Source organism: Gobio gobio (genome assembly GCF_949357685.1).
Source record: "Gobio gobio genome assembly, chromosome: 4".
NCBI classification, from domain to species: Eukaryota; Metazoa; Chordata; class Actinopteri; order Cypriniformes; family Gobionidae; genus Gobio; species Gobio gobio.
Window position 1 is genome coordinate 18,124,683 of NC_137100.1, and position 13,741 is coordinate 18,138,423.

The window sequence follows — 13,741 nt, forward strand, 5'->3', positions numbered from 1 at the left end:
CCTGTCTCGGTCGGTCACATGAGGCCTTGCTTCTAGGTAGAAGTCAATATCTCGGAGGTAGGCCTGGATGTCGCAGCCCTCTGTGGAGTTTGGGTTGAACTGGGTGATGTTCTTAGCGAGCTTGTCGAGGTTTTCAAAGGTCATCTTCTGTGCAGGTTCGGAGTCTGCTTGGATGAGCTCTCTTTTGTTGGCTTGGACAAAATCTGTGGTGAAGGCCGGTGACGTTTTCGGTTGCGGACATTCACTTCTTCCGTTGTGTGGTAGTTCTTGGAAAGAAGACTGTGTTCTACTCAGCAGTAGTGATGCTGAGGGAGTTCTATCCCTTCTTGGCTCTGGTCTCTGTTTGACAGCATGATTGAGTTCATATCTGACCGCGTAGAGCTCGTCGTTGGCGTCGTCTCGCTGTCGGATCAGATGGTCCATCTCAGTGCTGTACCTTTCAAGGTTGTCTTCCAGAGCATTGATTTTAGAGTTCTGGTCTTTAATATCAGCGTTGGCTTTCTCTAGCTGATGTTCAGCAGACTGGAGTTGGTTTAACAGGTGTTTATATGCAGTCTTTAACTCTTGTTTGTCGCGTTCAGCGACTGCAAGGGCTTCTTGGAGCTTGTCAACTTGTTTCTTTGTTTCTTGCTCCGCTTCGTCGGGCACTTTGAGTTTGTCTTGAGCTTTAGCCTTGAGCTGGTCTGTGCAGTGTTGAGTGTGCATCAGCTCTCTCAGGAACTCAGTGGTCTGACGCTTGAAGTCATCCTGGACTTTCACTTCCAGGTTGTCTATGCGGTTTTGGGCACGTGTCAGCTCCTCTTGAAGGTGGATGATGTGCTTGTCGCTTAGTTTCAGCTGGGCTGTGAAGGCGTTGCTTAGGGATCAGGTGATCTTGGCTAGTTCCATGTGGTTGTGGTTCTGGCTTGAATCATGTGTCAGGAACTTTCTCAGAATCATGATTATTATTAAAAATAATAACAGTTCAATTGTCTTTGGTGTGAGGCAGTCTGTAATGCCTCGGAGACAGGCGTCCACATCTTCCCCTTGGGCAGTGGGGTTTGTCGTCTGCATGCGACATGTTGGTACGCTGGGAGAAAAGACTGACACAGATCTGTGTGGGGTATAAGCCTATGTGTGGTGGAACAGCTAAGTGTTGTTTCCGTGATTGTACACCAATAGTGGCGTGTGGTAACGACTAAGTGTTGGTCTCAGTGTAGACAGGTAGGCTAGTGATGTGAAGGCTTTGTCACTCAACTAGGTAAGGAAAAGAGAGAGAGAATGGTTAAAACAAATCTCAATAGATTGAAACAATTTTCTTTTCACTTGGAGAATTTCTTTTTTTTTTCTAAAAAGAAAATTCTATCAATGAAAAGCTGTTTCCAAATCGTGATGCGAGGACTATGTCACTCAGCTTAGTAAGGGAGGAAGAGAGAAAAGGTTAAAAACCTATTTCAATTGAAAGAAACAGAAATAACTTTCACTGGGAGAAATATATATTTTTTTCCAATAAATACTTCCTATCACTGAAAATCTGTTTTCAAAACGGAAACAATATTATTGTTTATGTTACAGAGGAAAATAATACAATAATAATGCTGATACCTCTTTTCTTAGTCTGACAGGATTGACGCCACACACCTTACAGGCGGACCGCTTATGCAGGGATGCGTTGAAGGCGACGATGGCTCAACACTTGTCTCTGTTAAATGAACTTGGATATGTCAAAATTTTAAAATGCGTTTACAAATGCAGGGAAAGTATGGAGAACAAAGGAGGGTTTGATTATCAATCAAATGCCTACTGGTTTGTTTCTCTGGGAAGGATTATCTTTCTCTTTCTTTTAGAAATGATCAATGATTCTTCCAGGCTTGTTCCCTATAAATATGAAGAATAAGATGGAATAGAGCAGGACAGAACAGGGAAGACGTGAGGAGAAGGGAGGAAAGCAAGGAGATCCGGCCCCGCAAATGACTCTGAAGCCTTTGTCTGACTACGAGTATAAAATTGATAGTTGATGGTCAACTAATCACACAAAATATTTAGTCAATGAGGATTGTCTCTGATTTATTTTGAAACTCGTAGGAATCTGGCACTGTCTCCTATTGAGGCTCAGGTGTGTTGCTCCCAAGCTAGGTTACAAAAAGGGAAGTTAAATAAAGAGATAAATGAGTAAATAAAATAGAGTGGCTAAGTGAATAGCTACAATAGGAAGAGAGGATAAAGGAGGGTATAACGCAATAAAATAATGAATAAGTGTGAGTCCAAAAGGTTTTGGTAATAGATATCAATTTAGTGGTTCACTTGAACTTCTAAAGTTCCAGACGTATACCTAAAGTAATTGGATCTCAATGAGAAATTTAGAAATTCTGAAAATGAGTAAATTCCAGAATAGTTAGAATAACTTTAAAATCATTTTACATGACTTTGAGGAATGAATCTTAAATTTTTTTCTTTCATTAAATTCCAACTTAACAATTAACAATTGCAAACCAGTATCTTTCCTCTTCAAGTAAAATGTAGGTAAAGTAATTAATAATTGTGAACCAATATATAAAACATTATACTCCCTTAAAGTAGATTATAACGTAATGCATAGAAAAGAGAAAAGTAAGAAAGACCAACAGGTGTACATAAAGTTGAAGTGTTTAAATAGTTAAATCACTTTAACGTGGCTCAAACAGACACTGTATTTACACGTATGTTAATACGGTTGATACCTGAAACTAATGCTAAAACTTTAGCATTTAGGCTTCAATGTAAACAACTGCTTCGATTAGCTTAGCCAGTAGCTGTTAGCTACCATAAGGTTTGTTTACAAATATGGCTTCGACGCACTGCGCATGCGCTGAGTTTATCCGGAAGCGCTGGTTGACTTCCGTGCCGCAGTCGTGACTATGGCGACAAACAAACGCTAGCGGCAAACATGTGAATTGCAGACAGGGTATACAGTTAGGAGTAACTAGAAAAGCAGCGCTTTTCACCCTGTAAGTTACACACAAGTTTAGCTTGTGCAATCGAGTGTATTACGTGAAACGTCAGCACATTTCAACAATGAAAATCAAAATAAGGACGCCGTAAATAGAACACTATTGATCTCGGCGGATCTATGTGCATATAAAACAACAGGGTTTCTTTTACTGTTGATTCTATCAATGTCAGCTTTACTTGGGTACAAATCATTCTCCTTTAAATCACACTGGGACACGCAGTGTTATACGAGATGGATATACAAACCGGCAAGCTTTTGACTGTTTAGCACAGGGAAGATATAGCTTCGAATTACAGTGAAACACGCACTGAATTAATAACTATAAATACATATAAGGCCGTAATAAATCGATCAAGGAACACGCTTGATCTGTCTGTGCATATCAAACAACAGGGTTTCTTTTATTCTTGCAATGTCAGCTTTACTTGGGTTCAAATCATTCTCCTTTAAATCACACTGGGACACGCAGTGTTTTATGAGATGGATATACAAACCGGAAAGCTTTTTGTCTGGCACTGGGAAGATATAGCTTCGAATTACAGTGGAACACGCACTGAATTAATAACTATAAATACATATAAGGCCTTAATACATCGATCAAGGAACACACTTGATCTGATCGCGCTGTGAGGAGATTCCTCGCAGGGTATTCAATTTATGCAGAAAAGTTTAAGTTAGTTTAAGTTCGTTCAGTTCTCTGGCTGACTGATATACGTATAGCTATTTAATGACACTGGAACACGCAATGACATCAATTCGGCTATAAACGAGGCATTCTAGAAATTAAGGAACACACTTAATTCTTACCTTATCGTATAGTGTGAGATCTCAGATCTTAAATTACTTTAATGCAGTTTTATAACACTCCTCCATGGACTGCCACCTTAACGTGGTGGAGGGGTTTGAGTACCCGAATGACCCTAGGAGCTATGTTGTCCGGGGCTATATGCCCCTGGTAGGGTCTCCCAAGGCAAACAGGTCCTAGGTGACGGGTCAGACTAAGAGCAGTTCACAAACCCCTTATGATGACAAAAAGAAGGAGGACCGTGACGTCGCCCGGTATGGCGCAGCCGGGGCCCCACCCTGGAGCCAGGCCTGGGGTTGGGGCTCGTATGCGAGCGCCTGGTGGCCGGTCCTTCCCCCACGGGGTCCGGCCGGGCTCAGCCCGAAGGAGCGACGTGGGGACACCTTCCCGTGGGCCCACCACTCACGGGAGGGACCGTAAGGGGCCGGTGCAAAGCGAATCGGGCAGCAGTCGAAGGCGGGGGCCTAGACGACCCGATCCCTGGACACGGAAACTGGCTCTTGGGACATGGAATGTCACCTCGCTGGCGGGGAAAGAGCCTGAGCTTGTGCATGAGGTTGAGAGGTTCCGACTAGAGATAGTCGGAATCACCTCCATGCATGGCTTGGGCTCTGGAACCACACTCCTCGAGAGGGGATGGACTCTTTACCACTCTGGAGTTGCCCATGGTGAGAGGCGGCGGGCTGGTGTGGGTTTGCTTATAGCCCCCCAGCTCTGCTGCCATGTGTTGGAGTTTACCCCGGTGAACGAGAGGGTCGTTTCCCTGCGGCTTCGGCTCGGGGATAGGTCTCTCACTGTCGTTTGTGCCTATGGGCCGAACGGCAGTGCGGAGTACCCGGCCTTCTTGGTGTCCCTGGGAGGGGTGCTGGAAAGTGCTCCGACTGGGGACTCCGTCGTTCTACTGGGGGACTTCAACGCCCACGTGGGGAATGACAGTGAAACCTGGAGGGGGCGTAGTTACAGTTTGTCCATAATGAACACCATGTTCAAGCATAAGGGTGTCCATCAGTGCACATGGCACCAGGACACCCTAGGTCGTAGGTCAATGATCGACTTTGTGGTCGTTTCATCTGATCTGCGGCCGTATGTCTTGGACACTCGGGTGAAGAGAGGGGCAGAGCTGTCAACTGATCACCACCTGGTGGTGAGTTGGATCCGATGGCGGGGGAGGAAGCTGGATAGACTCGGTAGACCCAAACGTACTGTGAGGGTCTGCTGGGAACGTTTGGCCGAGTCTCCTGTCAGAGAGATCTTCAACTCCTGCCTCCGGCAGAGCTTCGACCGGATCCCGAGGGAGGCTGGAGATATTGAGTCCGAGTGGACCATGTTCTCCACCTCCATTGTCAAAGCGGCTGCTCGGAGCTGTGGACGCAAGGTCTCCGGTGCCTGTCGAGGCGGCAATCCGGACACCGGAAGTAAGGGATGCCGTCAAGCTGAAGAAGGAGTCCTATCAGGCCTGGCTGGCTTGTGGGACTCCTGAGGCAGCTGACGGGTACCGACAGGCTAAACGGACTGCAGCCCGGGTGGTCGTGGAGGCAAAAACTCGGGCCTGGGAGGAGTTCGGTGAGGCCATGGAAAAAGACTATCGGCTGGCCTCGAAGAGATTCTGGCAAACCGTCCGGCGCCTCAGGAGGGGGAAGCAGTGCCCTACCAACGCTGTTTACAGTGGCGATGGGCGGCTGTTGACCTCGACTGGGGATGTTGTCGGACGGTGGAAGGAATACTTCGAGGATCTCCTCAATCCCGCCGTCACGTCTTCCATTGAGGAAGCAGAGGCTGGGGGCTCAGAGGAGGACTCGTCCATCACCCGGGCTGAAGTCACCGAGGTGGTCAAGAAACTCCTCGGTGGCAAGGCACCGGGGGTGGATGAGATCCGCCCTGAGTACCTCAAGTCTCTGGATGTTGTGGGGCTGTCTTGGCTGACAAGCCTCTGCAGCATCGCGTGGCGGTCGGGGACAGTACCTCTGGGATGGCAGACCGGGGTGGTGGTCCCTCTTTTTAAGAAGGGGGACCGGAGGGTGTGTTCCAACTATAGGGGGATCACACTTCTCAGCCTCCCCGGGAAAGTCTATGCCAGGGTACTGGAGAGGAGAATCCGGCCGATAGTGGAACCTCGGATTCAGGAGGAACAGTGTGGTTTTCGTCCTGGTCGCGGAACACTGGACCAGCTCTATACCCTCTACAGGGTGCTGGAGGGTTCATGGGAGTTTGCCCAACCAGTCCACATTTGTTTTGTGGATTTGGAGAAGGCATTCGACTGTGTCCCTCGCGGCATCCTGTGGAGGGTGCTGGGGGAATATGGGGTCCGGGGTCCTTTGCTGAGGGCTGTCCGGTCCCTGTATGACCGAAGCAGGAGTTTGGTCCGCATTGCCGGCAGTAAGTCAGACTTGTTCCCGGTGCATGTTGGACTCCGGCAGGGCTGCCCTTTGTCGCCGGTTCTGTTCATAATTTTTATGGACAGAATTTCTAGGCGCAGCCAAGGGCCGGAGGGTGTCAGGTTTGGGGACCACACGGTTTCATCTCTGCTCTTTGCGGATGACGTTGTCGTGTTGGCCCCTTCTAACCAGGACCTTCAGCATGCATTGGGACGGTTTGCAGCCGAGTGTGAAGCGGCTGGGATGGGGATCAGCACCTCCAAATCCGAGGCCATGGTCCTCAGTCGGAAAAGGGTGGCTTGCCCACTCCAGGTTGGTGGAGAGTTCCTGCCCCAAGTGGAGGAGTTTAAGTATCTAGGGGTCTTGTTCACGAGTGAGGGGAGGATGGAACGGGAGATTGACAGACGGATCGGTGCAGCTTCTGCAGTAATGTGGTCGATGTACCGGTCTGTCGTGGTGAAGAAAGAGCTAAGCCGTAAGGCGAAGCTCTCGATTTACCGGTCAATCTACGTTCCTACTCTCACCTATGGTCATGAGCTTTGGGTCATGACCGAAAGGACAAGATCCCGGATACAGGCGGCCGAAATGAGCTTTCTCCGCAGGGTGGCTGGGCGCTCCCTTAGAGATAGGGTGAGGAGCTCAGTCACTCGGGAGGAACTCGGAGTAGAGCCGCTGCTCCTCCACATCGAGAGGGGACAGCTGAGGTGGCTCGGGCATCTGTTCCGGATGCCTCCTGAACGCCTTCCCGGGAAGGTGTTTCGGGCATGTCCAACCGGGAGGAGGCCCCGGGGAAGACCGAGGACACGCTGGAGGGACTATGTCTCCCGGCTGGCCTTGGAACGCCTCGGTGTCCCCCCGGAAGAGCTAGAGGAAGTGTCTAGGGAGAGGGAAGTCTGGGCATCTCGGCTTAGACTGCTGCCCCCGCGACCCGGCCCCGGATAAGCGGAAGAAGATGGATGGATGGATGGAGTTTTATAACAGGGACAGACTTGGGTTACACAGCGTTTTGCATTAATTCAACAGGCTTTCAAATAGGGCGCGCGCACGCACAGACGCGTCTAATCTCTATTAATGTAATTCAAAGATAAATTCTTGATATATATGATTATAATTTAGGTTAAACTGCCCGCATTCTCCATCAATAAAATGTAGCGACTATGAGTCAGATAAAATAATAACTCAACAGGGAATTGAATTAAAGTGAAAGAGACTCGAATGACACTATCATTTATAAATAATTCAGAATTAATGTTTACACCTTAACTTATTCGTCCGCCGATATTTAAGAACTTAAAGGGGGCTCTGTTAAAGGGAAACATGTATATTTAGCTCAAATGAATGAATGAATGAATTCATAGGGAATTTTGAGAGTATATTTTACAGCCGAGCAAATGACTCTTCCAGCGTTCATTTGAACGGGCCGTAAATATCAACTCTGCAGCGGATATTAATATCCGAACAATAGTGAAACACTATTTAACAGCCAGGTAACTTAGATCGGCAGTTCAAGACATTAAATTGATAAGCACATAACACAAGAACAGTTATCTTTGAATACAAACTGAACTTTATTGATTACTCTAACACATTAAACTAATATCTAACATAAACACACGCACTCGCACATTCACACGTTGCAGAAAGGAAGAAGGTGAGGCCCATAATTCCTACAGATGCTACAGGGCAAACCAAGAACATGAAACATAACCCAAAACACACTGTGACACAGAGGCGTTCAGATTAGTCTGAGTTTTGTTCAGAGCAAGCTCTCACTCACTGAAATCTGCACTCAAAGCAGAGATGAACATGCGATGTATGCAGGAGATTCATTCATCATACAGCGGTTCACTGTTTTTGTTCTATTTCAGCAGGGAAAATAGTTTCAAACAAACACAACAGAATCATAGCGCATCTGATATGACTGGCATAAAGTTGGCTTGACTTTCGATATTCGTGAATTTAAGGACTGTCTCTAAAGTTACATACGACATTGGTATACACGTTTCTAACTTCAATAGCATTTGAAGAGAATTACTTACAGTCATAAAATTTACTTTAAAGTGTTCATCTAGATTTTTTATATTTAATCAAATAAACTGTTAATAAAATCATAATAAAAATAATGTAGAAAATAAAATTCTGTGAAAATTCTGAGTGGCTTGTAACTTTGGAAAACCACAGTGGCTGGTGAGCCGGTGTGGTCTTATTATTAATCACACGTCTTAGGCTAAGTTATCAACTGGAAATATCCAGAATTAGATAAATCAAATGTGCCCATGGAAACGGAGCTGGTGAAACGCCATGCATGTACGCCATGCATTAAACATACACAGATGCATCATCATCCTCAGCACCTGTCGCGTGCCCTCATATTTTTGAGCTAACTGCATTTTAATGTAACTTCCAAAAACAATACTGTCAGCAAACGAAACAAACTTACCCCAGGGGTGTTTTTTTAAAAGGGGCCGGATTCGATGTTGTGGACACACCTGGGGGCCGGCTCCTTTTCTTTTCTATATATAAATATAAATATATATATGTGTTCACCCGAGGTTTAATCTAGTAATCAGTTTAAATAATTATTAAATATTCATGTTAGTAAGTGCATTGAAATGTTAAGTTTCGCATTAATTAATATGTTTAGTAAATTCGTATGAAGTTAAAAATTAAATGTAAATATGTTTGGGATGGGGCATCTGATTGGTCGTGTGTGTGCGTGTGTTTGCTCATAGTTGGGGAGTTCTCGCGATACGCTTCATTCTCAGTTAAACTATGAATGTGAAGCATCGCATCTGATTGTTTATTGACAAACGTGCTCCCTTACAGGAGTACTACAAGAGTAGCTTGAGATAGGACACTGATGTAAATTTAATACACAAACAATATCTGTAAAACTTAATTTGTTTTTAAAGGGTGAAATTTATATATTATTACTGAGTTAGAACTCTATTCTTATTTAAATTAACGAGCACTCTATTTAGATCACAGGCAAAACCTCAAACCTCATTCTATATCTAGAATGGCTTTATGGTATTTAGTCTACATTTAATATAAATACAAATGCACAAAACTGCAAGTTTATGACAAATATATAGTCTGTAATTTGGCCTTTATTACTCATTTAATACATGTCTAAATTAAAAATAAAATAAAATAACTACATTTCTGACAAAATACCACGGTTACAGTTAGTGTTACCACAGTAAATCCATGATAAACGTTGGTGAATTGTTGGTTAAAAGTATTCTGACTGGATTGTCTCAACGTTTCTAATGATTTGCACGTAAGTGTTGTTGATTAAGTCAGCACTGTTTCAACTGGCTTTAAACTAAATTAAATCACAGAGAGATTTGCAGCTTTTGCCGGAGAACTCTACGCCGACCTTGAACACTTCTCACTGGTTGTGTAGTAGGTGCGTGATTGAGACACTCAGCAAGTAAACACATTTGTGAGCTTGTGAGTCGTGCGCTGCGCAGTGCACACAAATAGTGCTGTTTTGTGGCCTGGCGGGCCACATATAATATGTTTTAATAGACAAGCTGCGGGCCGTTTGAAATTCATCCCCGGGCCGCATTTGGCCCGCAGGCCGGACTTTGGACACCCCTGGCCTACCCCCATAAACTGATGTCCAGGGGCAACCTAATGACCTATGACTTACCCCATGATTTAAGATTTTGGCCATATACCTATCCAAGTCATTCATCACAGACAGTATCAACGTCAGTAGGCTATACTTATTGTATTTCGGCCACACCACAAGGTGTCACTGTAGCCTCACCTACTCTGAGCTCAATTGCTATGTCTGAGGTAAACCATGCACTCCTCATTACCCTACGGACAACATTTTTTAAAAATACATAAATGTAAAAATACATAAATGTAGAAATAAATAAATGTAGAAATGAATAAATGTGGAAATAAATAAAAATATAGATTAATAAATGTATTAAAAAATTAAAAAAATAAATATGGAAAAAATAAGGAAAATTTGCTTTTCTATGTATATTTATTTATTTAAAATTATTTTTTGCTTTTTTACATTTCTTTGTATATTTATTTATTTAAAATTTGGGCAGGCTTGGCATTCTGTAATTTACGGCTGACGTGTGAAGCACTAGAACTCATCTGTGATTTACTCTGATTTACTCTTATCATCCGATCGCAGCTGTATCTCTCTATTAGTGTTACTCGATCTTAGCGCTGCATTCAATACTATCGACCACAACATTCTTTTGAATAAACTCGTAAATTATGTAGGTATTAGTGGAATTGCATTGGCATGGTTTAAATCATACCTATCTGACCGTTATCAGTTTGTAGCAGTAAAAGAAGAGATGTCACACCAATCACAAGTTCAGTATGGAGTACCGCAGGGCTCAGTGCTAGGACCGTTGCTTTTCACCCTGTACATGCTACCACTGGGAGATATCATTAGGAAGCATGGCTTTAGTTTTCATTGTTATGCTGATGATACTCAGCTCTATATTTCTTCACGCCCTGAAGAAACTTACCAACTCACAGGATTAACGGAATGCATAGCTGATATAAAAAATTGGATGACCAGTAATTTCCTGCAACTCAATTCAGAAAAAAAAAGCATTTTTAATTATTGGACTAAAAAGCTCCACAAGTAGTAACCTAGAATACTGTCTAACACTTGATGGCTGCTCTGTCAAGTCCTCGTCGTCAGTGAGGAACCTGGGTGTGCTCTTTGATACCAATCTTTCGTTTGAAAGCCACGTTTCTAGCATCTGTAAAATTGCATTCTACCATCTTAAAAATATATCTACATTACGGCGCATGCTCTCAATGCAACATGCTGAACAGTTAGTTCATGCGTTCATGACCTCAAGGCTAGATTATTGTAATGCTCTACTGGATGGTTGCCCTGCTCGCTTCATAAACAAACTCCAGCTGGTCCAAAACGCAGCAGCTCGAGTTCTTACTAGAACCAGGAAGTATGACCATATTAGCCCAGTTCTGTCAACACTGCACTGGCTCCCTATTAAACATTGCATACAGGGCGGCAGTGGCTCAGTGGTTCATGTAGGTTGTCTAAAAACTGGAAGGTTGGTGGTTCAATCCCCGGTTCCACCTGACCAAGTGTTGAGGTGTCCGTGAGCAAGAGGAGAACTGGCACCCCAACTGAGCCTGGTTTCTCCCAAGGTTTATTTTTCTCCATTAGGTCACCTGATGGGGTTTTGGTTTCCTTGCCTCTGGCTTGGCTTGCTCAGTTGGGGACACTAAATTTTTCAAATAAATATCCAAATAAATCTAATTATTAAACTAAATTAACCATATAAACTAAATTACTGATCTAATTACTGATCTAAAGCCCACATTGTCACTGTGTGATAATTTAAATGAACTGATGACATCACCGTTTTCTCCAGAACGGCTATACGGCTGAATAAAATTCTGCTGCATTAAATTCTGTTGCATTATTTTCCTGTTTAACACTGTGAAGCTGCTTTGAAACAATCTGCAATGTTAAAAGAGCTATATAAATAAAGTTGACTTGACTTGACTTGACTTGACTAGTCCTAAACGACTGTTCACAAAGAATGCGCTTGTGGCACTGCTTTTAGAATGACGTTTCATGCACGACGAGAGATGCGGGTGCAACAGTAGCCTAAGCCTACTACTACTACTGTATGTTGGAGATTTCATGTTTGCATAATATTGACAGGCTGAAAGGTGTTATTATCATTGTTTTTACAAATCATTTACTACTAATAATATTATTATCCAACAATGTAGGGAATACCAGGACACACTGCATATACACTTCATTATTTTAATCACACTGGCTTCACAGCAGGTTGTGTTGGCTGTAGTCAGATGACTTTAGCTGTATTTTCTACAGTGCTAGCCTACATTATACTGCTGAAAAAAAATAAAATAGGCATGTTTAACATGTTTAACAAGACTTCATCTTTAATATAAATGAGTTTTTCTGGAATTTTCATAATTTTTACTTTTATTATTAAAATGTATTTTATTAACAAAATTGTATCTTTTAAGGTACAAGTGGCCGTCACTGGGGTGGTACCCTTAAGGGAACATTTTTGTACCTCTAAGTCAGGGGTAGGCAAGTTCAGTCCTAGAGAGCTGATGTCCTGCAGAGTTTAGCTCCAACCCTACTAAGCCACCACAGTATAAAACTCATGGCTCCCAGCATGCAGCATTAAGTATGTCACCATTGTTGAAAAGCATATGCTGATTCTTGATATCTGTGTGCGTCTAAACTTTTTTCCCGTTAAAATGTATTTAAAAAAATCAGATTTCAGAATGTCAGATCTGTGCCAAAAAAAGTATTGTTGTTGAATATTGTTTATTTATATTTTTTGACAGTGACGTTTAATCAAACATTTTTCTTCATGACCATTTTTGATTATTGCATCTTTTAATTTGAACCGATTGTGTTTTGTTAATACTGTTACAAAAACCACAAACTCACATAAAAAGCCAAGAGTCAAACAGCCCAACTAAAGGAAACACGGATCACCATAATGGTGACCAAACATTTTCAATACAACATCAACATTTAAACCTCTGTTGATTCTCAATAAGAACTTCTACAGATGTCTTTCAGGGTTGGAGCCAAACTCTGCAGGACTGTGACTCTCTAGGACCGAACTTGCCTACCCCTGCTCTAAGTAGAGGAAAACAATGGTATAATTGTACCCTAAGGACCAATTGTGTACCTTTAAAGGTACAATTATACATTTTGTTCCCCAAGGACCTTTTGTACCTCCACTGTACCTTTTTTTCTGAGAGTGTATGCTAACATTAAACTTTGCTGAAATGAAAAATCTTGCTTTGGTCTTATTTATTTAACAATACCCTACATCTTATTCCACTCACTGTTAATTCTATTCTATATGTATATAGCACATCTGTTCATATTAATGTGTCTATTTTATTTATGTATATACATATTTGTATCTTAATCACATATATTTATTTATTTACTTTTACTATTTGCCTACAGCTATTAGAATTATAACTGTTCCTTCTCTGTTTTCTCAGGTTATATCCAAGCATGCCGTGCATTAATGATCACATCCATTGTGCTAGGCACATTCGGGCTGGTGGCAACTCTAGTTGGTATGCAGTGTTCCAAGATAGGAGGGGAGAATTACATAATGAAGGGTCGTATCGCTGGGGCTGGAGGCGTGTTCTTCATACTGCAAGGTAAAAAAAAAGTGACATCCTTTACTGTCTTATCACTTGTCATATACAGTTGGTGTAATGTTCCGTTTTGGTTTCTGTTTCTGTTTCGTTTTCCTGGACTTTTAGTTTATAACTCTTTGTTTCCTGTTTTTCTTTTCTGTTCCCATGGTTTCTAGAAAGTTTTCATTTGTTTCCATAGCAACTCATTGTTTGATTTGATTCACCTGTACCTTGTTTAGCTCTTTTGTTACCTTGTGTATATATATCTCTCAGTTTGAGTTGTTCTGTTCTTATCTATGTTTAGTTGGTTCTGATTCGCCTGCGGTCCACTATAAAACAGTTGACAACTTTCCCCAACCTAACTGTAACCTTAAGTATAAGACTGTTGGTAAAGCTTTAGATTACAGCCCGGAA

At 42.8% G+C, this 13,741-nt stretch overlaps 1 protein-coding gene across 1 annotated transcript in view; it reads left to right on the forward strand.

Moving 5' to 3' along the window:
• The window catches only part of cldn15b (claudin 15b), a gene marked incomplete at both ends in the record, with an annotated part of 91,335 nt that overhangs the window by 6,841 nt on the left and 70,753 nt on the right, over positions 1-13,741 (forward strand). Inside the window, one exon of the mRNA XM_079814560.1 lies at positions 13,184-13,348. Within this exon, the coding sequence (XP_079670686.1) occupies positions 13,184-13,348 (165 nt within the window). The remainder of the gene's footprint in view (positions 1-13,183; positions 13,349-13,741) is intronic.